The sequence below is a fragment of the Oryza glaberrima genome, chromosome 5, assembly GCF_000147395.1.
Source record: "Oryza glaberrima chromosome 5, OglaRS2, whole genome shotgun sequence".
Lineage (NCBI taxonomy): Eukaryota > Viridiplantae > Streptophyta > Magnoliopsida > Poales > Poaceae > Oryza > Oryza glaberrima.
In genome coordinates this window covers 24,014,608-24,039,333 of record NC_068330.1, presented here as the reverse complement: position 1 = coordinate 24,039,333, position 24,726 = coordinate 24,014,608, and the positions used below count along the sequence as shown (strand labels likewise).

The window sequence follows — 24,726 nt, the reverse complement described above, 5'->3', positions numbered from 1 at the left end:
TACAAAACCATACAGAATTTATCAAAAATTCAAATTATTTTTAAAATTTATTTGAATTTAAAGAGGTTACCGCGGTATTTATATTACCGTACCCCCGCAGTAACCATGTGGTTACCGGTGGTAACGTAAACCCTAGTAGACATGGCTTACTACTCTAAAAATCATAGCCGAACAACTTTTTTTTTCTTTTTGAACGGTCAGTCAGATTAGACTTGTCTTATATTGATAGAAGGGAGTTTAAGTACACACAGCTAAAGGCCAAAAGAAAAAAAAAAGTACAAATTCGAGTGCAAACAAACTTGCACGTCAACTCTCCTTACACCTCATGGCAACATTCTCCTGATGTGCTTTATGCCGGTGAGTCCCACCATCCCAACCCCTATTAGATGCGATTGATTATTTGATGGATTGTTGCCTCTTTCCCTCTAAAGATTCTCACAATCATTTTTTCTCTAGATTTCCCAAGCAATGGCAAGAATACCGAACAACCTCTTGTCCTCGTTGAAGATACACATATACATACAACAACATTCACTTGCACACAATATACGTGTGGTATTATGAAATGCACAACACATATTCGAGGATAATGATAAATCTGCGAACTCACTAAATTTTTATTGAAATGCATCCGCCCACATAATTTTACTCTTATATAAGCCGTTTATTTGTGTTTTTTTTTGTTTGGGCACATGGAATTAACCAGAGTGCCAACGACAGGCACATGGACGACCATCTTGCGATCGAGGACGGACAGCCCTGATCGAGAAGACATGCCACATCTTGATTCGATTCCACTGGAGTAAGTGGCCGGGCACATCAAAAGGGCCGTAACAAATACGTATCGATTTCTGTACGTACTGGAGTACTTCCTTTTGGCGAAACAAGATCCCGATCAATATACCCTCCATCTTTCCGTAGCAAAAGAAAGGTACCGAAATGTATGTGCATCAGTACCATTTCACACAAAATTCTCTTGCTGATGAACAACGTACACCACATCCTCCCAGAGTCCAAACTGTGGCCGCGATCGCATAATATCTGGTGCTTTGGTGCAGCTCATTTTTGTCCGATGAGGATTCTCTACTATAATGTATAACTATTATTATAGTCACTGGTTGTGAGTCATACTCTTTTATTGTTCGATCTACAAGTTAGTGTCTGTAGTGATAGTTGTAGTGGCAGTGATATTATGATAGAGGATGTGAACCCACTTGTGTCTGCATGCATCCATCGATCCTTAATAATCAACGGACGCTTTTGACGCCATGCATGGCTTTTGAGGGATTCGATCGCCTAAATAATTGGGGTTCGTATAGATCTCGATACTGCCACAGATTTTCCTCATTTGGTTCTAATCAAGAATTTTTTTTGTGATGAAAAACAGTGAGAACAAGTTGATTCGATATGAGAATCCAACTGCAGCCGAAATATGCCAACCTAATGGCAAAGGATATGTGCAGCGCAAGGTTATGGGCTCTGACCTATAAGCGCGTGCACAGACGAGGTATCGGATTATATTTGTCAATCCAACCTTTGCTTTTGGAAGTTGATAAAAAATGCCAACCAAAAACTTTTGCAATGTTCTTTGTTTATACTCTAGCTTTGATGCTCCAGGTGCAAGTGCATGAATTCGGCCATGTTCTTTTCTGATTCTGGATTCTAGATTTTCGTTTGCACGCTTCTAAAGCTACTAAACGATACGTTTCATATAAAATACTATAGTATGCAAATTTTTCATGGGATACTTTTTAAAGCAACTTTTCAACTCTATAGCAGTTAATTTATTCATCTGTATATATCCTCAAATGGTTACTATAAAAATCAAATAATCCATCGATTTCAGTTATCACAAACAAGGGCCTTAGCAGCAGAATTTACTAGTGTCACAATCAAAATGTCAAACAAGCCCCAAGTCCTCGCGCATCTCTTCCACCCTTTCTCTGTGGAAGAATGCAAAAGGATTTGGCAAGTATATGTAAGAATAAAGCAGGGGTCTCTCTCACTCGCTTGAAGCCAACCTTCAGAAAGCAGTAGTATTTTAGAGGGAATTCATGTGATACGATGACGAAATTTCTCACACACGTAAGTGACAATTCAAAATTAGTTCAAGTTGTTCTTGAAAGGGAAACAATTCGTTGCCGTTCCAAATATTACGGCCATGGTGAGCTGACCTGTCAGTTTTCTCGCTTGATAGCAACGCAACAATATATATGCATGTCAACGACGGAGTACAAAATAATCACGTACTCCTACTAACTCTTCCTCTAAAGATTGTTTCTCATCTTATATTCGAACCTTCCTCCGTTTGGTCATGGAGTCACCTTTCAAGTGACCGAGTCATGTGACCAAGCAATGTGACATTTCCATTCACCTAGCTAGAGTCAATTTCATGGCTCATATAAGATCTCCATTTTATACCCACGAACTCTTATAACACTACATTTATCCCTTAATATTTGATGCTGATTAGTTCAAAACATAAAAAAAAATATAGGGAAAATAGTTTAAGATAAAATTACCATATCAAATAAGGGAATATTTCCTACAACAACAGCAATGGCATTTTTTGGACGTTGCTATTTGACAAAATTTTGAGAGGAGCGTAAAATTAAGGAAAAATTGGTTATATAGCATCGAAAGTTCACGTTTTTTGTTTTATAACACCGAAAGATACCGGTTCACTTTAATAGCACCCAAAGTTCACCCTGTTCCTATTTTTAGCACTTCCGTCAATTCTCGATCGTTTTCCGTCCGTCTTGATCCAGCGACACACACGATATAACGTTTCTACCCCTCACAAGTACAAGTAGAATGCATGTTAATGAGGGGTAGAAACGTCATATCGTGTGCGTAGCTGGATCAATAACGATCAAGACGGACGAAAAAATTGACGGAAGTGCTAAAAATGGGAACAGGGTAAACTTTGGTTGCTATTAAAGTGAACCGGTATCTTTCGGTGCTATAAAACCAAAAACGTGAACTTTCGATGCTATATAACCAATTTTGCCTAAAATTAATGATATGGTCTGCTCCCTCCATTTTAAAGTCTTAAGCATATTTTTTATATTTTTTAATAAATGAGATGGTCATATTTATATTCAAGACTTAAATGTAGAGATTATCTTTTCATATTGTCGCAGTGCTAAATTAAATTATTGATCCGAACCCAAGTAGTTATCTTAATATATATTTATATGTTGTATATATTAGTGTAGCTTTTTTTTAATTTGTTACATGTGCATTGAGTTGATTTTTTTCATGGTTTTGATTATAGAAAATGAGAAAATTGTAATATTGTGACCTAAACTTTTTGGATAGAGGGAGTATGACCGGTGAAATCTCCAAAACTACTGCAGGGTAGGAGTACTCGTAGTACTTCTAACCAGCCTGACCACATTCAAACGCACAGTAGTACAGTACTTGGAGGACATTCAAGTCACAGTACACAAATGTTTCCAGCACAATAAAACTACTTGGAACAGTACTGTGGGCAGCAGCTCTTTGCAGGCCGCAGGCGAGTACAGATGGACCCTCATCGAAACGAAACGAAACCCATGCCAAGAACCTGCGTGCTCTTTGATGAGCCAGTCATTCCTCGAGGCATCTTTTCATCAGATCAGAATTCAGAGCCTCGCGAGAAAGAAAAGCTGGCCCAATCCTGCAGCTGCACAGATCCCAGCAGCTGCAGCTGTAGCTGTAGTAGTAGCTGTAGTCGATCGACAGTGTCCGAGCCAATCCATCGCCGCAAACAAGCCAAGGGGAAGAAATATATATAGCCCTGGCCACGTACTACGTACTAGCCTCTGCCGATCTGCCATGGGCGCTAGTATAGCCATGTGACCGTGCGAGAGTGCAAGTGATGGGTACAGACGTTGTTAGCACCAATCTGGGAGGCTTATCTCCCTGGATTTTTCACATTTTGGTCCTTTTGGAAAACTTATTTCGTAAATAGACCCCTAGAAAAACTTATCCTAAAAATGTTCCTTTTTGGGGCGCCAGACTGGCTGGCGCCGTCGTCCAACAGGACGGTGCCGACGTGGCGGGGCGATGCTGAGGTGGCTAGGGAATGCGCCAAAGTGGCTGGCCCCCCCCCCCCCCGAAATTTTTTATTTTGTTTTATTTGTTTGATATTTTTTTCACGCTTAGGGACACACAAGAACCAACCATAGAAAAATTGAACTCAAATAGACGTAATATGTGACATGTAGAATTTTTCCTCTCCTCTCCTCTCTCTCCGAACTAGTGCAGAGGAGAGAGATGTGCAACTTTTTATTTTTATTTTATTTTTTTGATATTTTTTTCACACTTAGGAACTCACAGGAACCAACCATGTAAAAAATAAACTCAAATGGACAAAATATGTGGCATGTGGAATTTTCCAAAGCTCTACCGAAAAACTTCTCTCCTCGAAAACACAATCTTGAAAGCGGAATTTGGAGGTTTTAATATCGCCGAACCCGACAAAGCGGGGAGAATCGGATGTAACTTTTTCTGTAGATGTCCATACATATATTATTTGCCTGATTCCGAGTCCGTATGAGAAAGTTACGCCTATTTTAATAGATGACATATTTTGTCCGTTTCGGTAGAGTTTTGGAAAATTCTACAAGTCACATATTTTGTCCGTTTGAGTTTATTTTTTTATACGGTTGGTTCCTATGTTCTCCTAAGTGTGAAAAAGATATCAAAAAAATGAAATAAAAATAAAAAAAATTGCATCTCTATGTACTGTTTAACTTATATATGTCATTTCATGTGGTTATATTTTGAATTAGATTAAGTAATTTCATATAGTGGTAGAGTGCATTATGTTTAACATGCTGATCAAAGGGTTTTACTAAAGGAATTATGGTCTAATTTTAGTGAAGGTGCAAAGTAGACTAAGTGGTATGCTAGCTATTTTCAGACTTAGCTAAGTGGTAGTTCGAGTTTAAATTTTTTTTGTGGTTGGTTGTATCGTGATCCTAAGTGTGAAAAAACATCCGAAAAAATAAAATAAAAATGACACCGTTGCAACTCCATACAGAGAAACAGGAATGGAGGCGGCGACGCTAGCCATGCTGGCGCCCTCCTCCTGCCACGTCGGTTCGCGTGCGCCACGGTGGCAGGAGGACGGCGCCAGCCTCTCTGGCGCCGTCCCGTTGGATGACGGCGCCAGCCACTCTGGCGCCCTAAAAAGAATCATTTCTGGGATAAGTTTTTTCAGATGTCTATTTACGAAATAAGTTTTTCAAAAGGACCAAAATGTGAAAAATCCAGGCTTATCTCCAAACCCCCAAATTCTCTCTATTCCATTGCCGTCCGTCGTGTGGCTGCCGCATGCTGGAGGGGCAGCGGCAATCGCTAGATTTACGAGGGTCCCACGGCGCAGTGGCACGACGACGCAGCACCGTCCGGGATTTTCAACGGCACCCGAACCTGGGCGTATCAATCGCTTTGTCTCCCGGAAAAGAGAACGACATGGGATCGTATTACCCCAAGCGTCGCCGATGATCGCCAAAAGTCAAAAAAACGTATCACCGTCCACCGACCGAACCGAGGTCGCTACCACGTACTACCAGTAGTAGTAGTAGTAGTACGCGGACTCGCGACCAGCCAGCCGCTCGGGTTGTCTCCTCTTTTTTTTTTTTTTTCTTGCCGGGATGGGAGCGTGCACCGGTGGCTGCACTCACCGTCACCGGCCAGTAGTCTAGGCGCCACACGAAGCGGCGGCCTGCGTCGCCGAAAGGCGGGGGAAAACCCCGAAAATACAGGAGAATTCTGCGTTTCCCGCGGGGCGCGAGAGCCCGCGACCCCGCGCACGGTGAGACAGGGACCACGACCCCGCGCGAACTCCCCCTTCAGGTGGACGACCAACCCAGCCCAGCCAGCCGCGCGCCGGTTTGTGGCTTTGCCGAATCCAACGCTTGCACACACCACCGCGGCGCCGTATGCCGGGTCCCCCACTTGCATTCCACCCGGTCGTCGCGTCCCGTGATCGCGTCACGTCCCGGCGCGCCAGGATACGGGTGCTTGGCTCCGCCTCCGGCTTATTATTTAAGCACGCGACGCCGCGGCCATGTCTAGTCTCCTCGGCTGCTACTACTACTGCGTTGTGCGCACAATGCCAAGCGACCCACTACTGCCCTGCGTCTGCGTGTGCCGCGTATACGCACAAGCCAAAGAGAATTTTTAGGCGGGTAGAAACAAAAATCAGACCCAGTTTCGCGCAAAAAAAAAAACAAAGAGAAGCCCGGGGGTAAGAGAGAGAGAGAGAATTTGGGAGATGTGAGACGGAAGCAACAAGCACATGAGCGTTTTGTGATTAGGAACGGACAAAACAAGGTCATAAGGCGGCCTAATCAGGATTGGAGGAGAGGTCTAGTCTCCCTTTCTAGTTTCCCCTACATGACCAGCGTTGCCACCAGGATTGCCACGCTCGTGCGGGCCGCGGCGGCGGCGAGCCGGCCATTGCGGCTCCACCGCCGGCCCGGCGGCGAGGATACGAGGATGGTGGTGATCGTCGGCGCCACGGGCACCGGGAAGACCAAGCTGTCCATCGACGCCGCCAAGGTGATCGGCGGCGAGGTTGTCAACGCCGACAAGATTCAGCTCTATGACGGCCTCGACGTGACCACCAACAAGGTGAGCCTCGCCGACCGCCGCGGCGTGCCGCACCACCTCCTCGGAGCCATCCGCCCCGAGGCCGGCGAGCTCCCGCCGTCGTCCTTCCGGTCCCTCGCCGCCGCCACGGCCGCGTCGATCGCGGCGAGGCGGCTCGTGCCGGTCATCGCCGGTGGGTCGAACTCCCTCATCCACGCCCTCCTCGCCGACCACTTCGACGCCTCCGCTGGCGATCCCTTCTCCCCCGCCGCCGCCTTCCGCCACTACCGCCCGGCGCTCCGGTTCCCGTGCTGCCTGCTCTGGGTCCACGTCGATGAGGCGCTCCTCGACGAGTACCTCGACCGCCGCGTGGACGACATGGTGGACGCTGGCATGGTCGAGGAGCTCCGGGAGTACTTCGCCACGACAACCGCCGCGGAGCGCGCCGCGCACTCCGGGCTGGGCAAGGCCATCGGCGTCCCCGAGCTCGGCGACTACTTCGCCGGGCGCAAGACCTTCTCCGAGGCGATCGACGACATCAAAGCCAACACCCGCGTCCTCGCCGCCGCGCAGGTGTCCAAGATACGCCGCATGTCCGACGCCTGGGGCTGGCCCATCCACCGCCTCGACGCCTCCGACACAGTCCGCGCCAGGCTCACGCGGGCGGGCTCCGCCGCCGAGTCCGCCTCCTGGGAGCGCGACGTGCGCGGCCCAGGCCTCGCCACCATCCGCAGCTTCCTCGCCGATCAGTCACCGCCACCGCGCAGCGAGGGCACCAACGACTACCTGTACGCCATGGAGACGGAACCAGAGCCGCCGCCGCCGCCGCCGACGTTGCCGCCGCGGCTGCTCCGGTTGCCGCGGATGCAGTACTGCGACATGGTGGGGTGAGCTCGCCGCCGCCGCACGGCGCCGCAGTAACTTCATTGAAGGCTTTTGGGGGTTCGAGGGTTTAGGCCGCCAATTTTCCAGTGTCCCGGCGGCGCCCTTCTCTGACACTGCTCGGTGGGCCCAGAAAAAGCAGCCAGTGACATAGAAAGAAGAGACAAAGGTAATTAACGTAGAGAGAGAGAAGCTAAGCTATGCAACTGATGAGAAGTGTTCTTCTTCATTGCAGCAGAATTTGTGTATTCTTTCTTGGAGAGGTGGTGATTCATCGCATCGCTCTCCTCCTAACCGCGGCACTGTATGTATGTAGTGAGTAGTACTAATCATCTAATTATCCACCGTGTTCAGAATTTTGAGACAGATAATGAGTAGAGTCTAGTATATGATTTTTCATCAGTGTTTGTTGCAGTGCAACGGGTGACCTGCTCTATTTCCGGAGCTGAATTTTTTTTGGTTTGGTTTGGTTTGTTTTGTTTGTTTAATTAATCCTCCTCCTCCTGCTGCTGCTGCTGCTAGTAGTAGTAGTTTGAGGTGGCTAATGCCATGGTGGATGCTTGACATGTTCCATCCATTTTCCAGCTGGTTGTTGTTGGGATGATTGGATGGGTAATGCCACGCTTAGTGTGTGATTACTGATCGAGGGGGAGAAGGATTGTGTTGGGCGTGTGGGTTGGTGCCTGGTGTTCTTGCTGTTGCCAGCTAGGAACAAACAAATTCGTCCCCGTCTCCTACTCTTTTTTCTTTCTTTCTTTCTTTCTTTCTTTCTGTTTTTTTTCTTTTACCCCTCCTCTCCAGTTTTCCCGTACGGTCAAAGAGCTGGAATTCAGTGGCATTACGATTTTCACTCTCTTTTGGATTGTTTTCTTTCTTGTTTGGATTCTACAGCAGCAGTCTACCGCATCAGATTTTCAGCATCGTTTTATACTGTCGCGGACTTCAGGCATTGGATACTCGCTTCCAGAAGTTTCTGGTCATTTTTTTTCTTTTTCTTTTTTTAAAAAAATTGCACTTCACATGGTCGGTTGGTACGCGTATGTGTACGTTGTATGCAGAGTTGTACATTGTTTTATGCGTATGTATACCTTGTAGGCGACACGTCCGACATAAGCCAGGCTTTTTATACACTGTCATCGATCACCTGCCCTCAAATCGCCATGATTAGCAGCAATGCAAGTACTGTGTTTTGCTCGAAGCGGTTCTACTGTAATATAATGTCGCAGTGCTGTACTATACCACTGCTCTATGGTACTGTACTCCCTATTTCAGTATACTCCAGTCCAGTACTTTTGCCTGTATCATCGCTGCAGTGTACGAATGCCAAGTCTCCTGGATAATCGCAAGCAAGCAGATTCTTGGGGACGGCCCGGCCCAAATGGAATGCAGCATCGCAACCCTGCAGAAGCCCAGCAACTGCAGTCAAGCTGTCATACGGCTATTTCACTACTCCTTTCATTTCATCCTAAAATATACTCCCTTCGTTTCACAATGTAAATCATTCTAGCATTTCCCACATTCATATTAATATTAATGAAAAATTCATTAACATCAATATGAATGTGGAAAATGCTAGAATGACTTACATTGTAAAATGGAGGAAGTAAGAAATTATACCCTTTAAATTTATATGAAAATATAAGTAATTTTGTAATCCCAAGACAGTACTTTATTCCTCACTTATCATCTTTTATATAGGGCCTGTTCACTTTGATGCCATTTTTAACATTACCAAATTTTGGTAAAGTTACCAAAAAAAAATGGCTACATTTAGTTTGCTGCCAAATTTTAGCAACTATATAAGAAATTCCGTTGCCAAAATTTTAGCAACTATACAAAAATTTTGGTAATGCCAAAATTTGGTAAGGTTTTTTTTGGCATCAAAGTGAACAGGCCCAAAGTTTATTTTTCACTTATCACCTTTTGTATTGATGGATTTCCCGTCTAATCACTTTTTTACTACTTTGTTCTTCCAACCATTTGTATCGTGATTTGTTCTTTTACTATTATCTTAATTTTTGTAAAAAAAATAGTAGAATCCCTATTCACGGACGGAAGGAATACTTCCTTACTAGTCAGAAGGGATTGAACCGGGCTACTAGTTGTGGTTAACAACAGAATGATAGACCTGCGTTTGGGCTCCGTCATCATTAGCTTTTTGCATTTTTACTTTCGCTTATTGAAATATAATTGGCCAATTTAGTTTGAAAAAGAAAAAAGAACTGACGAGCAAATGCACCGTTATTTGAGCCAATAGACTGACAGAGTATCAGACAGTTTAAGTGTGCTGGGCCGCGTCAGCCTTGGCCAACAATTTCATATCCTCTCATCGTCTCATCCAATAGTAGGAAAGGATGTTCACAAGAGTGTTCAAGCTACGCTCTAACTTTACCACATGAAGGATTCAGATATCAGAACTCGTCACTGTTTCTTGACATGATCAAATTTCGTTTGTAAAACTGTGCAATATCACTTCCAGGCTTTGCCTCCGGCCTATTTTGCAGGATTGCTGTACTGGATGAGACAGTCAAGGTATGGGCCAGACTAACGAAAGGGCCTCTCAGTCTCATCCCCAGCCTTTCATGTACTGCAATGTGGAACATCAACTGTAATTACAGAACATTTGTTGTACATCTGAGGGAATGTTTTGTGCTGTTCTTCCCAATCCAATTGCAGGAGTTAGATATTTGGAAGCTTAAGATAGTCAATGGATTTCTAAAAATTACAATGTGTCTGGAAGATTGGTCAGGCTATCCCCTTGGAGTGTGATCTTGATGTCGTGTGCTGCATGCCACACGTTCAGAGAAACATTCCCCATGTTGGATTTTTTGAAGGTTCTCACATCACCAAATGAGGCATTCAGAAAGTACAGTAAAGTCACATCTCGAGGATGACAAAAGACGTTCAAAGGATAATTGGGTAGGGAGTTGGCACAAATGTACACTATCTCATCAACGCAGTTCTGCACTAGTTTGAACAAACACACTCTCTTGTGCGATTACAACACCAGCGACATGTCCATGAAAATGAAGAGAACGGACACGTCCAAAAGGCACTCAACAATATTGCTTTCGCCAAAATTCATATGAATTAATCCAGCAGATATTTTAAACATGATCAGTATATAGGTATGCTAATAATTACTAGTTTCAGTTAGTCAGTAGCCACAAGAAGCAAATCTGGACTATGGAGAACTGGAACGGCTGGAAGGGCGCACTGATCATGCATCAAGCCACTCAAGAGTGAAGAACATCATCTAGCTCTAGCCAAACGGCACTACCTGTCAGGAACAAAGCCTGGAGATACTGATGGTTCAGCCAAAAAAGATAAGCATTTTACCTGAAAAATAACTCATAAACCTAACATGGAATTTCTGAAATTTGATGTCCACAGGACCACAGCAGAAGTAAAATGACTACTTGTACCACCATTCTGCGTCTGCAAGAGTAAAACATTGACACTACAGGCTGGATGGAGACCCGCATCAGACATATAATGCAAACCACTGGAACCAAATCAACCAATTATGTGCAACATGTAAAATTGTAAATCGTGAACATGAAGCACTATTAAGTTTTAACTCTTGATTTACAAAATAAAAAATCAATCATAGGAAATGATCAGACAGACAAAATTGAAGTCCAAGACTCACCTGCAGCCTAAAAACACCAGGGCATACTGTCAATCAAATAATCCAATAACACCAGCTCCGAACACAACCGTGCATAACTTAAAAACCTGATTACCGACTCACCATGGATGTCATCAGAATACTAAATTAGTGCATAATTAGATTGCTAAGTGAGTATGGAAAAAGGACGCAATGCAACAATCAAGCAGTCTTTCAGCTCCTGCATAGTGCACACAGGTACACAACTGGTGTTCCATATGTCAAGAACGATAAGCAGAAGTTCAAATTATTAATGCACTTAGCAAATCGTTCAATAAGCAGTGTCAGGATATGACTAGTGAACACTCTGTCTCCTCCAAAAGTGCAAAACAGAGATCAGATGAAAAACAGAAGTATCAGCATTCGAGAAGCAAGAATGATGTGCACCAGCTTTTGCAAACAACAGAATATTGCAAAATGAACAAATATATTGAACAAAGGTATATGTAAAAATGGACAACTAATTCTGGAAGAGGTAATTAATGCCAGCTAACACCTTTCTTAATTGAAAATTGGCAATGATTTTGCCGTTCTGTTAAAAAAAAATAATGCGAGCTATACTTACAAGCAGGAGATTATAACAAAGCGCACCCTTGATAACTAGTTTGATTTCCTACCTGAATTTCACTAGCTGAGATTTCTTTTTCTCTTTTCAAACCACTTTGTTGCACCCCAAGTACACTTTCATTTTCTTCGGTATCAATGTCCAACTCAAGACATGATATATGCCCTGCAGAGAAACCAAAGCTGCATCTTTTTCCCTCTATCTATGCAATGCAGAAAGTAGAGCTTAATACAAGGAAATATCATCCTCACTAACACTACAAAACCACATAGTGATATCATAGCCAACAACTTGCAGAGTTGAAGCGATTTGCACCGAAAGAAATATTTCACAGACTGAAACCATGTACATAACATGACAGCTAACCAAACATCACACCACATATGCCACAGGGCACAAACATCGCATACGATTCCACCTTTCTTCTAATTAGAAAACCTATTCACAATCAACCATAAAATCTATATCCATCCTCTGATCTAGAAGAACCAACATAATTATTGGTTGGACATGTTAGCCGTCAGAAGAAAAAACAAGCAAAACATGGGAACATCTGAAAAGTTGCTCTCATTTGCAGACTTCACCGCGCTGGCGCCAATCACCTCTGCAAGAGGAAAACACACATGAAGAAAAGAACCAAATTTTTTGGGCGCAGGAACACATCAAACGTATCGAGCGATATCTCACCTCTTCGACGATCTTGTACGAATCCAGGTTCACGTCCGCCAGCGATAATCCGGGATACAGCCGCTGCAATTCGAACCAAAACCGAACAAAATTGAGCACCCCCCGATCGAGACCCAAAAATTAGGAATCATAAAGCGCACGCGGAGGCTCCAAAATCCTTACATCAAGCTCGAGCCGCACGGCGCGCGGGCGCTTCTTGGGCCGGCGCGGCGGCGCCGTGCCGCGGATGGCGATGAAGTCGGCGACGATCTCCTCCCTGGTGAGCGCAACGGAGAAGCCCCTCTTCTTGGCGACCACCGGCAACGGCGCAGGCGGGTGCAGCAGCGCCTGCCCTCCTCCCGCCGCCGCCGCCGCCTTCTTCCCCGCGGCCTCCGATCTCGACGCGTCGGGCGCCACGGTGGCGGAGCGGCGTGTGCGGAGGTTCCAAGGCCGCGACGGCCGAGAGGCGCCGCCAGCGGAGGTATCCTGCCCCTTCTCCGGCGACGGGGTGTGCGGCTGCTTCGGAGGCGAGGCGGAGGCGGGAGCGGAGTCCCCGTTCTTGGAGCAGCGGAGGAGGCGATGGGTGCCCCAACCGAAGGTGGTCGGGAAGGAGAAGCTGTGGAGGCGAGTGCGGGTGGCGGAGCCGGCCGGGGGAGCCACCGAGGGGGAGGATTTCGCCTGCGCCGTGTGGTGGTCGGAGGCGGCGGCGGCCATGAGGACCATGAGAAGAGGGAGGTGAGGTGAGGTGGGTGCGAGGAGGGAAGAGGAAGAGGAAGCCGGAAGAAAGAGAGAAGGCGAGGGTGATATTGCGGGTCAGGTTTTAAAAAAGAGAAAGGGAGAGACGAGACGAGCCGAGCCGTGGGCGTGTGGGCCTGTGGCGTATGCGTTTTTTTTTGGGTTTTTCCCCGTCTCCGCGCTCGGCGCCTCGTGTGATTCTGACGGATGGATCCGTGGATGGGTAAGCGGTGGCGGAGGCGGTTTTTGGGTGCAGCGGCGGGGCCGCGATTTTGGTGGCGATGCGCCGCAGCCGCTGCGTGTGCGGGAGCGCGTCGTGTGATCGCCTGGGGGCGACGCGAGCAGGGGGCGGACGGCGCGCGGCCCCGTCGGCGTCGTCAGAGGTTCGGTGGTTTTCGGGTTGCTCCTGCTGTCAACGAGGTACGATTGCGTTGCAACAGACGGTTATCTGACTTATTGCGCGGATTATCTTACGTGGCTAGCTTCTTTGTTTTTATTAGGGACGTTCGGTTGGCTTCCTGTACGTGACGTATATGTTTTTCTTTTGAATAGCGCTTAGTGTTTCTTCTTCTCTTCTATAAAATACTTACTGTTAATAGTTTGGTATAGTGTTTTCTATATTGTATAAAAAAATAATAAATCATGGTAAAACAGGTTTTCCCGCGTTTTCTTTTTCAAAACAAAGCACCACCTTCGTCCCAAAATAAGTGCAGTTTTGCACTATTCATGTCTCACGTTTGACCATTCGTTTTATTTAAAATTTTTCTACAATTAATATTTTTATTGTTATTAGACGATAAAACATGAATAATACTTTATGTGTGACTAACTTATTTTAATTTTCTCATAAAATTTTTAAATAAGACAGACGGTCAAACGTTGAACATAGATTCCTACAGCTGCACTTATTTTGGGACGGAGGGAGTAGTTCATATTGATGCTATTGTCGTCGAGACATTGTTGTCACATTACAAATACAACTTACGAGCTATAATGCCTTTATTTGGGTGAGATCACCATTCCCGTAAAATCTTAAGCAAAATATGGTGTTCTAAACATTAGTTGAGGAGAACTATGGCAATTTAAAGTGGAGATCAAAATGAGTTCACGGCAAGAAGCTAACAAATTAAGAAAGTACAACGCACCATAGTTGTCAAGGCAGACTTAGGCCATGGGCAATCAATTGGGTCACGGTCTGGGGCCCCAAACCTGAGGTAAACATATAATGGACAATTATAGATTTTTATCGTGTAAAACAGATGTGCAGCCCAACATACATAATGGGCCAGCCCTAGCCTTAGTCCATGTTGGTTTCGCTCCCTAATGGTTATGGGCTATGAATCAAATGTTGCATTGTGGTGTTATTACAACCATTTTATGTTATTAGCTAAAAGAAAGTAGTTCTTGTTGTAATGGAGCTACTACCATCGATGTGGGTGTTGCTATAATACACTCATCGTCTCGATGCTATGAGTCGCTATGCGCAACACTCGTGATCGTGTCATTGGCATCACGAGACATAGAGCCTTTTCACTTTGTTGCCCAAATTAACCATTTCAAATTTTAGTAATGCCAAATTTTACCACATTTTGGTATTACCAAATTTTTGGTAGAACTAGCTTTGTTTGGTTTGATGTATTTGCCAAATTTTGTATAGTTCTAAGAGAGGAAGCTTCTAGAACTGCAAAAAAAATTGGTAAAGTAGTAATGGTTGAAGTATGTTTAAAGTAGTAAGAAGGCTAAAAGTGGCAACAAATTAAACAAGCCCTTAAGTTTTTGGTTCTATAGTCTAGATTGCTTTTTGAAAAAAAAAATCAAGTCAACTAAAAAATATGCCATGCAAAAAATTAACAACACCACACAGTTTTGGTGACGACAATATCGACAAGCACCTTTTGTAATTTAGGTGTTGTATAAGTTTTTGTAAAGAATTCTTTAATTTGCTTATGTTACTTTTATGGAGGATTGAAAGATAAGGATAGAAGTCAGACGTATAAATTAAAGCTTGTAAGGATGCTAGTTTAGGTAACGCCACGCTAGAGATATATTGGAAGCAAATAAAAGCACACGTCATGTATCTAAATGTATCCTAGAGATGCCATCCTTTTTTTGTTCTTTTTCTTGTCTCGTTGAATTCAAAGGTAAGTGTTCATCATTTCCGACCTTTACAAAAGCCTACCAAGCGGACAATACAGATGACCGATGGGGCGTATGACTATGTATGAAGAACGTGAACCTTTGACAAGTTTTGCCTCTCTTTTTTTTTTTGAAAAATGAAGTAATGTTTTAGTGATGCCAGTTTCTACTGTTGTCGAGATGGTACTCATTGTTACACTATATATATATACTCCATTTCATAGTTACAAGTTCTAATGGCTTGTTCTGTGAGGTTAGAACTCCCATAAAGTCTTAAGCAAAGTGTGGCGTTCTATACTAGCAAATGTTTCTTTAGAACATGGTAATTTGAGGTGGAGAAATAAGTTCATGAGAACCAGGGCTATGTTGATTAAGAAACCGTAGTCAATCATGGTTTGTGGCCATGAACCAAATGCTTCATCACAATGTTAAGAGCAATTTTCTTAGCCATTTTATAACAAGCAATAGCTAAATCAAAGTTGTTCATGTTGTAATAGAGTTACAACCGAAAAGATATGGATGTTGATATAACATACTCACCATTCTCTGGCTATGAGTTGCTATGTGTAACACATGATTGTGCCTATGACATCATATATTAAGTTTTGATTGTACAATTTAAATTGTTTTTTTTCTTTAAAATGCAATGCATGAAAGATGTGGCACCGGGCGGTTTTGGTGGCCCCAATGTCGACTCGCACTTTTTGTAATTATGTGTTACATGGTTTTGTAAAGAGTGCTTTAATATTTGCTTATTTTACTCTTACGGAGGTCTAGAAGATAAGGATGGAAGCCAGGCACGTCAATTAAAGCTCGTAGGGATTTAGCTCAGTTAACGCCGTAGATAAATTGGAAGCAAATAAAAGTATACGTCATGTATCCAAATGTATCCTGGAGATGCCATTCTTTTAATTCCTTTTCTTATCTTTTAGAACTCAACTCGAAACGTAAGCGTTTGTCGTTCCAGCCTTTAAAAAAGGCTACCACGCTGACGATACAGGCGACCGACGAGGCACGTGACACGCCTACGAACATCATAAACCTGATACGGATGCATACGTAGACACATTTCGTCTGATTTAATCTTATGACAAGAAAGGTAAATACATGTTCATACTACTCACATGTCTCTTACATACTACAAGAGCAAATATCTTCGATCTTTTTTCTTTAACAAAGATGAACATAAAAACTGGTAAACAAAAGGAGGGAGAGAGAGAGAGAGAAAGCCAAAATAAACCGGTGTGGGCAACCCCTTCCTCGGCCACCGGATCACAATCCGACGGTCCACACGGGCCATGTGGCTCGAGAAACGGGGCAAATCGGCGACCAGAATCCGCGGGGAACCGAACCGAACTCCCGCACGGAGGCGGCGCGGCGCAGGAGCACGGCGGAGCGGAGGGAGTCGGAGTCGCGTCCAAAACCAAAAGGAAACCACGGCATTTTCCTCGCTCCCTTCTCTTCTTCCTTTCTCTTCCCCCACCCTTCTCTACTCTCTCTTCTTCTTCTTCATTCCAATCGAAGAAGAGAAGCGAAGAGAAGAGGATTAATCCGCGTTATATATAGCCGCCTCATGCAATCGCAAACCTAAGCTGCTCTGCTCCGCGGCACACAACACGCATTCTGGTTAATCCCCTCTCTTTGTCTGCGCGTGTGGTTTTCTTGCCAATGGAGTCCTCGCCGGCGGCGACGGTGACCCCGGCTGCCGCAGCAATGTCGGAGGCGCCGGCGGTGGCGGCGCCGAGGCCGAGGGACCCTGGGTTGTTCGGAAGCTTCGACCTCCCCGCCGCCTGGGGGTGCCGCAGGCCCATGGCTTTCTGCAGGGACCTTGACGCCGCCGCCTTGGTCGGCTCCGAACCCAACGCCGCCGCCGCCGCCGCTGCTGCTGGAGACGCCGTGGAGCCCAAGCGTAACGCCTCCCGATCGCCGCCCAAAGGAGGCGACGCTCCTGTGGCGGCGGCGGCGGCGCAGGAAGCTCCGCGGAAGCAGTGGAATCTGCGGTATCGGAAGGGCGGGCGGGACGGCGGCGAGGACGCGCTGCAGAACAAGAAGCTCTGGAACATGGAAGCCGGCGGCGGCGGCGGTGGTGGCGCCAGGGCGAGCAGCGGGTTCTCGGTGGAGCTGACGCGCCAGGAGATCGACGCCGACTTCTTCGCGATCACCGGCCGGAAGGCGCCGCGCAAGCCGGCGAAGCGGCCCAGGAGCGTCCAGCGCCAAGTCGACGTGCGTGTGCAGCCATAGATGGAGCACGATTTCTTCATCCGCCACCCACGAATTCTCTTCTTCTTCTTACTTCTTCTTTCGATTGCTGATCACTTCCCTGCTTTCTCTTCTCCGCAGTCGATTTGCCCTGGGAACTCGCTCTGGGAGGTGAGCCGCGATCGCTACAAGGTGAACGAGGTACGCACAAAAGTCCAATTCTTTCATCTCTTTCGCCACTGGTTCTGGGAGATTTCGAGTTGGTGAATTCGATTCTGATTCCTGAACTGCTGCAGAAGGGGGGATTCTGAGTTGCTCCAAGAAGGAGAAGATGGATTTTCCGAGAAGCAAGATCAACCATTGGCTTATCGTAGTTATAGACAGAGAGAGATTCAGACTGTCAGTCAGAATTGTTTCAGTGCATCCATGCTTATGCTGTTGATGATGAATCTTGTGTAGTTTTTTACCTGACTGTTGGGGTTTTGCTTCTCGCTTTCGTGAAGCCTCTGCAAACTCTTCTTTCTTTTATGCCTAGTTCGGAAACAGTTAACAGAAAGAATTTCAAACTCTTGATTTCTGGATGTGAGACATGGATACATGATAGGTTCTTCGTTAATTCTGGGTGGTATGAAATCTTTGGCATTGGCTTCAATCCGGTAATTCTGTGTTGTATCTCGAATTGCAGTTGCAGTTCCTAGTAGCTTAGGAGTAGAACTTAACCAGGTTTATTTATCAGTTCTCTAGTTTTTGCCAGAAACACATATCGATTTCTTCCATGTCGGTCTTCCCTGTCTTTTCAGGTATTGTACATGTCTTTCTTGATTTTTTTTTTTATTTTTATGGATTGGCTTCCTGCTTTTTATCAGTATTAGGTTACTTGACCATTCACTTCAGACTGAACAATGTTTTTGAAGAAAGCAGAGGATTCATGCTCAGAAACTGAAGCAGAATCACTTGAAATGAATGTTGGATTCATGCGAACTCAGGACCATTTGACTGTTCAAACAGTACTCCAGATTCATGCTGAGACTTCAGAGGAAACATTTACCCAATCAGGGAAAAAAACGCTGAGGTTTCAGAATGTGTAAACAGTTCCAAGGAGAGGGGAAATGACATGAGTAAGTCCAAACCTCATGATTTGCCAATCATTATTCTGGTGTACTCGAATGTTTTGCTACCTTTGGTATTGATTGCTGAAAGTGACCCCTTAAACTATGACATTACAGATCCTGGGTTTTACAACCCTTTTCCTTTGTCAACTCTTTTCTGTAGTTCACTTTTATCATTTGTGCTTGATGTCATAGTAGCACATTGATCTTGTTTGGATGAGCTCAACTGAAAAGGAGTCAACGTGTCCCTTGGACATTTATTTTTTGTTGCAACGATGGCCTTGATAAGCTAGTTGTGGGGGCCAATATATGACATGTGTATGCAATATTGTGAATGTGTATATCTTATGATGGTACTCGTGATCCTAAGTCATGATAGTATAGAAGAGATTGGCTAAAATTTATGAGTGCAGACAAAATTTAATCCTTGATCGATTCTAATTAGTTCACTTTGGACTTTCGGATGGTTTTTTAAGGGAGTGAAAGAGGGGCAGTTTAGGCATAGTCCTTCAAACAATTTGAATGTAACTCTCCTTTTTTTTTTCTATGCTAGAAATGTGTTTTATAGCTGTCTAGTGTAGTCTTTCTATAGATGATATTCCTACGTCAACAGATACCCTAATTGTTGCATATGCTCTTATGAATTATCTACAATGGATTCACAATTCACTCTGTTCCTAAATGTTGTTTATGAGATGCTGCTTGCTAATATTCTATTACATGCTCGCTACAGCTGATGAAGCTTCCACTAGCACAAGTGCACAACCGCACCCATGATACACAGCTCTTCAACTGTTCATGTCTGGGAAACATGTGCTCCTCCTCCTCATTTCCTGAATATTTCTTCTCATATTTTTTCCAAGAGAATATGCGGGAGAGTTGCATTATCTTGGACAAACAGATCTATTTCATTTATTCAGAAATAAATCAAGCAGGCACTTGCTATCCCTTCTTTAATTGATTTCAACGGTCCTCATTCAGAAAAAGATTTAGACAATTTATTGCCTGCCCATCATAATTAAGCTGAGATCCTGCTTCCAAACAGTTCTTTTTCCTCTCTTCATTTATTCTACTTTTTTGCTGTTTTGCTGCCGATGAGATCGGAATGAACGATTCTCCTCATGCTGCTCTGCATTCATCCAAACTTCCAAAGTAACAGTATTAGAGTAATTTTACTAATTCTTTGTTTCATATTACATGTTATTTTGACTTTAATTAAGATAGATAAAGTTTATAGAAAATTTTAGCAACATCTACAATACTAGTTTAGTTTTATAGAAACCAATATTTGATACATTTCAATATTGTTTTGTATTAAAAATTTTGTTGTAACTTTTTATAAACTTGATGAAACTTAAAAATATTTGAATAGTAAAAAAGTCAAAGTGACTTAGAGCAACCATACTGTTGCAAAAAAGTAGCCTTAAGGTCTTTAAGGTGAACCATAACAATTATGGTATTGAATATAGTCTAGGCCACAACAAGAAATAACCTTGGTGGATTAGTTCTTTTATTATAGTGTGCTATCTTTATACATTGTGAAAATTGAAATAACAAGAGTCCAGTTGTGTGAGTTCTATTTTATATGACTAATTGGTCCATATATATTGGTGATGTCCTAACAACGATGGTCAATTGCTATAGGGTCCACCTTAATGCTATGTTGTGGCAATAAACATTGACCTTGCCCTTATAATATGAAACGGATGTAGTAGCGCTAGAGACCATTTGGTTAATTTTCTCATACACCAGAATCCAATATTCACAATACTGCTACGATACGGTAACGGTAACCACGTGGTAACTCACCAAATTCAAACAATTTTTTTCAAAAACAAACTCAATTTTTTGATAAATCTTGTTCAGTTTAATGTGAGAAAAAAAAAGAAAATGAGAGAAAAGAGAACATTTTGACCAGAGGTGACGCGGTGGCCTTGACCGTTCCTCCTTCCCGTGCACGTGTTAGTATCTCACCAACGAACATGCAATTCGCCGATCGCCCAAACAAGCCAAAGCTTTGGAAGGTTGACGCTTCCACAATTCACCACCATCGCGACGACAACTCGCACCCCCATCCCATAAAACCTCTCGTACGCGACGCTTTTCTTCCCTTCAACTCCTCGTTTCAGGCGATCGATCGATCGATCAATCGGCCGTGCGGCTGTGCTGTGCTTGCAGATTGGTAGTAGTAAAACATCTGAAGGAATTCGCATTTGACCGGAGTACGATCTACCTGAGGTTAGAACAATCCTCTCTTCATACTGAGCTACTACTAGCTGGCATGGTTCAATTTAAGATACTGATAGTACACCACGTACTCTTCGAAAATTACCCGTGCTACTGTTCAATCGGGCAAGTACGAGTATAGGGAGTATGGTTGGTTAACTGATCAATTCAATGATCAAAACATCACTTTCCTTTTTTTAAAAGAAAATGAAAAAAAAAGACTGCTTCTGATTATGAATATGAACATAATCTATATTTTCTTATTAAAAAAAATGAACATAGTCTATATTTGGTTTTGTATTTATTTTTTATGAGGCCGAGAGTGTATAAACCCATCATTTCGCTTAATAAACGAAACAACATATTTGCAAAAGAATAGTAATTTGTGAATAAAACTTTTATATACGTATTCGTAGCGATCTAAAAGTAAAAGCTGAAAAATAAATTTTGATGAAAAAAAATTTAAAATTAATTCTAAATTTAAGGTTAATAATTTAAATTTTGGTTGACAAGCACAGGACTGTAATCTCATTGCAGTGTGACTAGCAGTGACATGACAAGCGTGCAAAGGGTGCCAAAAAGCTTGTGTGACTTGTGGGCAGCAACAAGCAACAGGACTAGAGCATCCAGGAGGGTCGGAGTGCAGCTAGCGCAGTGCAGTGTTGTGGCTGCTGCCGCTGTCACTGGCCGGTGGGGTCCCGCACCGTTTGCCGCGCCGGGGAAAGAGTAGACCGAGTCCAGGAGCACAGGGCCGGACGGCGTGAAACCACACCATCAAAACTGACACGGCGGGCCCACACCGAAAATCCGATCGTACGAGGACCCGTGCCGTGCTGCATGGACGGACGGTCCGGTCGGTCCCTGACGCGGTGGGCCCCACCCCCCACCCCCCCTTCTCGCCCTCACGGACATGGCTAACGCCAGTTTCCATCCCCGTTTGGTGGGCTGGAGATTGGCCTCCTCGCCCGCGTGGACCACACGTATCGCCCCTCCACGTCGATGACTTGTGGGACCCTGGTGATCTGGGGCCCCACCCGTCGGTGGGAGTAAAAGGGTAAAGCGGGTTTCGGATGGCGTAAACCTCGGGCGCCCCGAGTCCGTGGCATGGAAATGACGAGAATGCCACTCGGGCACCACACGCCACTTCGGCGCTGCGAGCGACGGTAACAAAACGCGAGCGCGACCCCACCTCCTGTGGCCTCAAAACCTTCTCTGCCTTTTCTCTCTCTCTCTCTCTCTGCCGCTCGTCGACTCGGCCGCCGCCGCCGCCTCTCCGAGCAGCGCCGCCGCGGCTGGTGAAGACAAGCAGGGCCATGGCGGCGACGGCAGATCCGCGGGCGAAGCCGCCCGCGGCGACGTCGACGCACCACCTCGAGCCGTGGGGGCAGCCGCCGCCGCCGCCGCCAACTCCCGCGCACCGCTTGCCGCCGACGGTGCTCCCGGTGGTAGCGTTACCGGCGGGTGGGGACTCCGCCACGCGCGATCGTCGACGCTCGTCGTCTCACCGTAGGGGCGGCGGCGGCGGCGCCGCCGCCGCCGCCGCCGTGCAGGTCGTCGTCGGCGAGGATCCCTTCGACGGTGGGATCGAGGAGCTCCGGGTTAAGCTCATGGGCCACCTACGAGACGCCGCCGACCGTCTCCGCGTGCCCCAGCCTAGCCCCCCACCCCCGCCGCCTCCGCCGCCGCCGCCGACGACGACGACGACGAAGCCCGAGAGCCTACCCGCGGAGGCGGACTCGGAGCCCGAGCTCAAGGCGCCGCCTCCGCCTCCGCCTCCGCCTCCGCCTCCACTTCTCCCCATGGCGCAGCCGCAAGCCGACGGTGCAGCGAGGCCGTGGAACCTTCGGCAGCGGACGCGGCGGCGCCCAGCCGCCTCCATGTCGTGGGCGGCGGCGGTGCCGGTGCCGTCGTCGTCGCGGCGCCGGAAGCGCGCGCCGTTCTCGGTGGCGCTCACGCCGGAGGAGATCGAGGAGGACATCTACGCGCTGACCGGCTCACGGCCGCGGCGGCGGCCGAGGAAGCGGCCGCGCGTCGTACAGCGGCAGCTCGATGTAAGGCGAATTCCCCACACTACCCCTCCCCCTCCCCCTCCCAAACCACCATTATTTAATTAATCACCCAATTAGCCCTCCTCTTATTTATTCCCTCGATACAATACAGCTTTAAGCGTATGCTTAGACTTAATATTTTATTAAACCTAAATTGTTGTGTGCAAGAATGGCACTCCTGCAATCCAAGCTCAAACTCACAGTGGTTGCCACTGTTTCATGTGCAGTCGCTGTTCCCTGGGTTGTGGCTGACGGAGGTCACCGCCGACGCGTACCGAGTGCCGGACGAGTAGCCGCCGCTTGCTCCGGCACGACGGCGGCGGCCGCCGCCGCCGCCAAGATCCTCCAAACTTTGAAGACCCCACCTACCTCACCTCACCACCACATCGCGGCTCAAGATCGAGCCGCGCCCGGATTTATAACTGCTAGGACTACTCTGTCGCGTCGAGCCGGTAGGTGCTCGTGCTTTTGTCATGTCTCAACTTCAGTTTTTTTTTTCTTCTTCTTCTTCTTCGCTTCAGCATATGTTGTTTTCTTTTCTCTTCTTTTTGTTTTTTTTTTGTACAGCGGTGTGCTTGTTGTAATCCATCTGCTAATTCATCCTAGTACCTGTACTTCTTCTCATCGATCTGTGTCGCTCTCGTTATCGATCATTCTTCTTCAGCTCTGGCTGTGCCCGTGCTGCTGTGGCTGCTTACGTGGCTGGGTTTTGCGGGTTCTGGTCCGGGTCCATGCTTTTTCTTGGGGGCTACCCAATGGATAAAAATATCCGGGGAGAGAGAGAGAGGGGATTACGTGACGTATTTAGGCTCTTTTTTTTCAGAAAAGAAAAATAAAACGAGAGAATTAGGCTGATGGGCCGGGCATTTTTTGGATTCTTTGGACCCCTCACTCTCCTCCACTGGGGTCGACACGGCACAACACACAGTAGCAGCAGTAGTAGTAGTATCATGCAAATATCAAAGGCGAGCAACGCTATCATTGCAGACTGTAGCATTTCAAGTGGAGCGAAATTAGCTTTGCGTTATGTACATTATTAGTTAGCATAGGCCGCTCGAAAAGAAAGGGATTAGGGAAAGCCTTTAGCATCGCTCTTTCTGATGCAATCATCGAGCTATTGGTGCCTACTTCCAGCACTGCTATCTAGCGATGCTATTATTTGTCTTTGTTGACATCCTAGGTCAAGAGACGCCTCCATGTTTTGCCTTTTAACTTATCAGCCACAAAAAAAATAGTATTAAATTTTAAAACTTAATTTTAAACTTACTTTAAATCTGTTACCATTATTTGTTGATTTTCAACGTTATTCCCTCGGTTTCATACTATAATACGCTTTGACATCTTTTCTAATCAAACCATTTTAGTTATGATTAAGTTTATAAAAAAATTAATAACATCTATAATACAAATTAGTTTCACTAAATCTAATATTAAATATATTTTGATAATACGTTTATTTTGGGTTCAAAATGTCGGTGGTATTGTCTTTTTTACTTAGGAGAAAATCAAAACATCTTATATAATATAATACAGATTGGTACTATAGGCAATTAAGCATTAAGTACGTAGATATAAAATGTTTACATATAAATTAATTTTAGTTGCTGCTATAGGCCGAACGATCAGACCGGCCTTTCGCTCACTGTCACATCGTACAAAAACGCACATGTACATGCATGTATGTATACTCGAGTCCGTACACATATAGTTATATACATGGTCGATCGATCGATCGATCGAGTTTAAACGCAACATTATGCCCCATTAAAAGGGAATCAGGATGTGTACTTTGTGGCACGATGTTGTCGGGCCCACGTGTCAGGGTTAAGCCGGTACGTGAATGGCAGGAGGAAGAGATACGTGCAGGCCTGGCCGGGAAGGGGGAGATGGGCCCGCTTGTAAGTG

The 24,726-nt window shown here is 45.4% G+C and overlaps 4 protein-coding genes across 4 annotated transcripts; 3 read left to right on the top strand and 1 right to left on the bottom strand.

Annotated features, from left to right (window-relative positions):
- Window positions 1-6,093: 6,093 nt before the first annotated feature.
- On the top strand, window positions 6,094-7,967 carry LOC127774541 (adenylate isopentenyltransferase-like). The gene has a single exon (XM_052300800.1). It carries the CDS (start codon window positions 6,391-6,393, stop codon window positions 7,474-7,476), a length of 1,086 nt encoding a protein of 361 aa, XP_052156760.1. The 5' UTR covers window positions 6,094-6,390; the 3' UTR covers window positions 7,477-7,967.
- A 3,988-nt stretch (window positions 7,968-11,955) lies between these two features.
- Window positions 11,956-13,161, bottom strand: LOC127773055 (COPII coat assembly protein SEC16-like). The gene is made up of 3 exons (XM_052299065.1): window positions 12,552-13,161; window positions 12,390-12,452; window positions 11,956-12,306 (listed from the first exon to the last, which is right to left on the bottom strand). Exons 1-3 carry the CDS (start codon window positions 13,089-13,091, stop codon window positions 12,301-12,303), a joined length of 609 nt encoding a protein of 202 aa, XP_052155025.1. The 5' UTR covers window positions 13,092-13,161; the 3' UTR covers window positions 11,956-12,300.
- A 3,449-nt stretch (window positions 13,162-16,610) lies between these two features.
- Window positions 16,611-17,995, top strand: LOC127775101 (uncharacterized). Its single transcript, XM_052301409.1, has 3 exons — window positions 16,611-17,462; window positions 17,580-17,639; window positions 17,735-17,995. Exons 1-3 carry the CDS (start codon window positions 16,908-16,910, stop codon window positions 17,747-17,749), a joined length of 630 nt encoding a protein of 209 aa, XP_052157369.1. The 5' UTR covers window positions 16,611-16,907; the 3' UTR covers window positions 17,750-17,995.
- A 3,989-nt stretch (window positions 17,996-21,984) lies between these two features.
- On the top strand, window positions 21,985-23,445 carry LOC127774422 (formin-like protein 5). The gene is made up of 2 exons (XM_052300665.1): window positions 21,985-22,824; window positions 23,049-23,445. The coding sequence occupies exons 1-2, from the start codon at window positions 22,087-22,089 to the stop codon at window positions 23,112-23,114; spliced, it is 804 nt and encodes a 267-aa protein (XP_052156625.1). The 5' UTR covers window positions 21,985-22,086; the 3' UTR covers window positions 23,115-23,445.
- The last annotated feature ends 1,281 nt before the right edge of the window (window positions 23,446-24,726 follow it).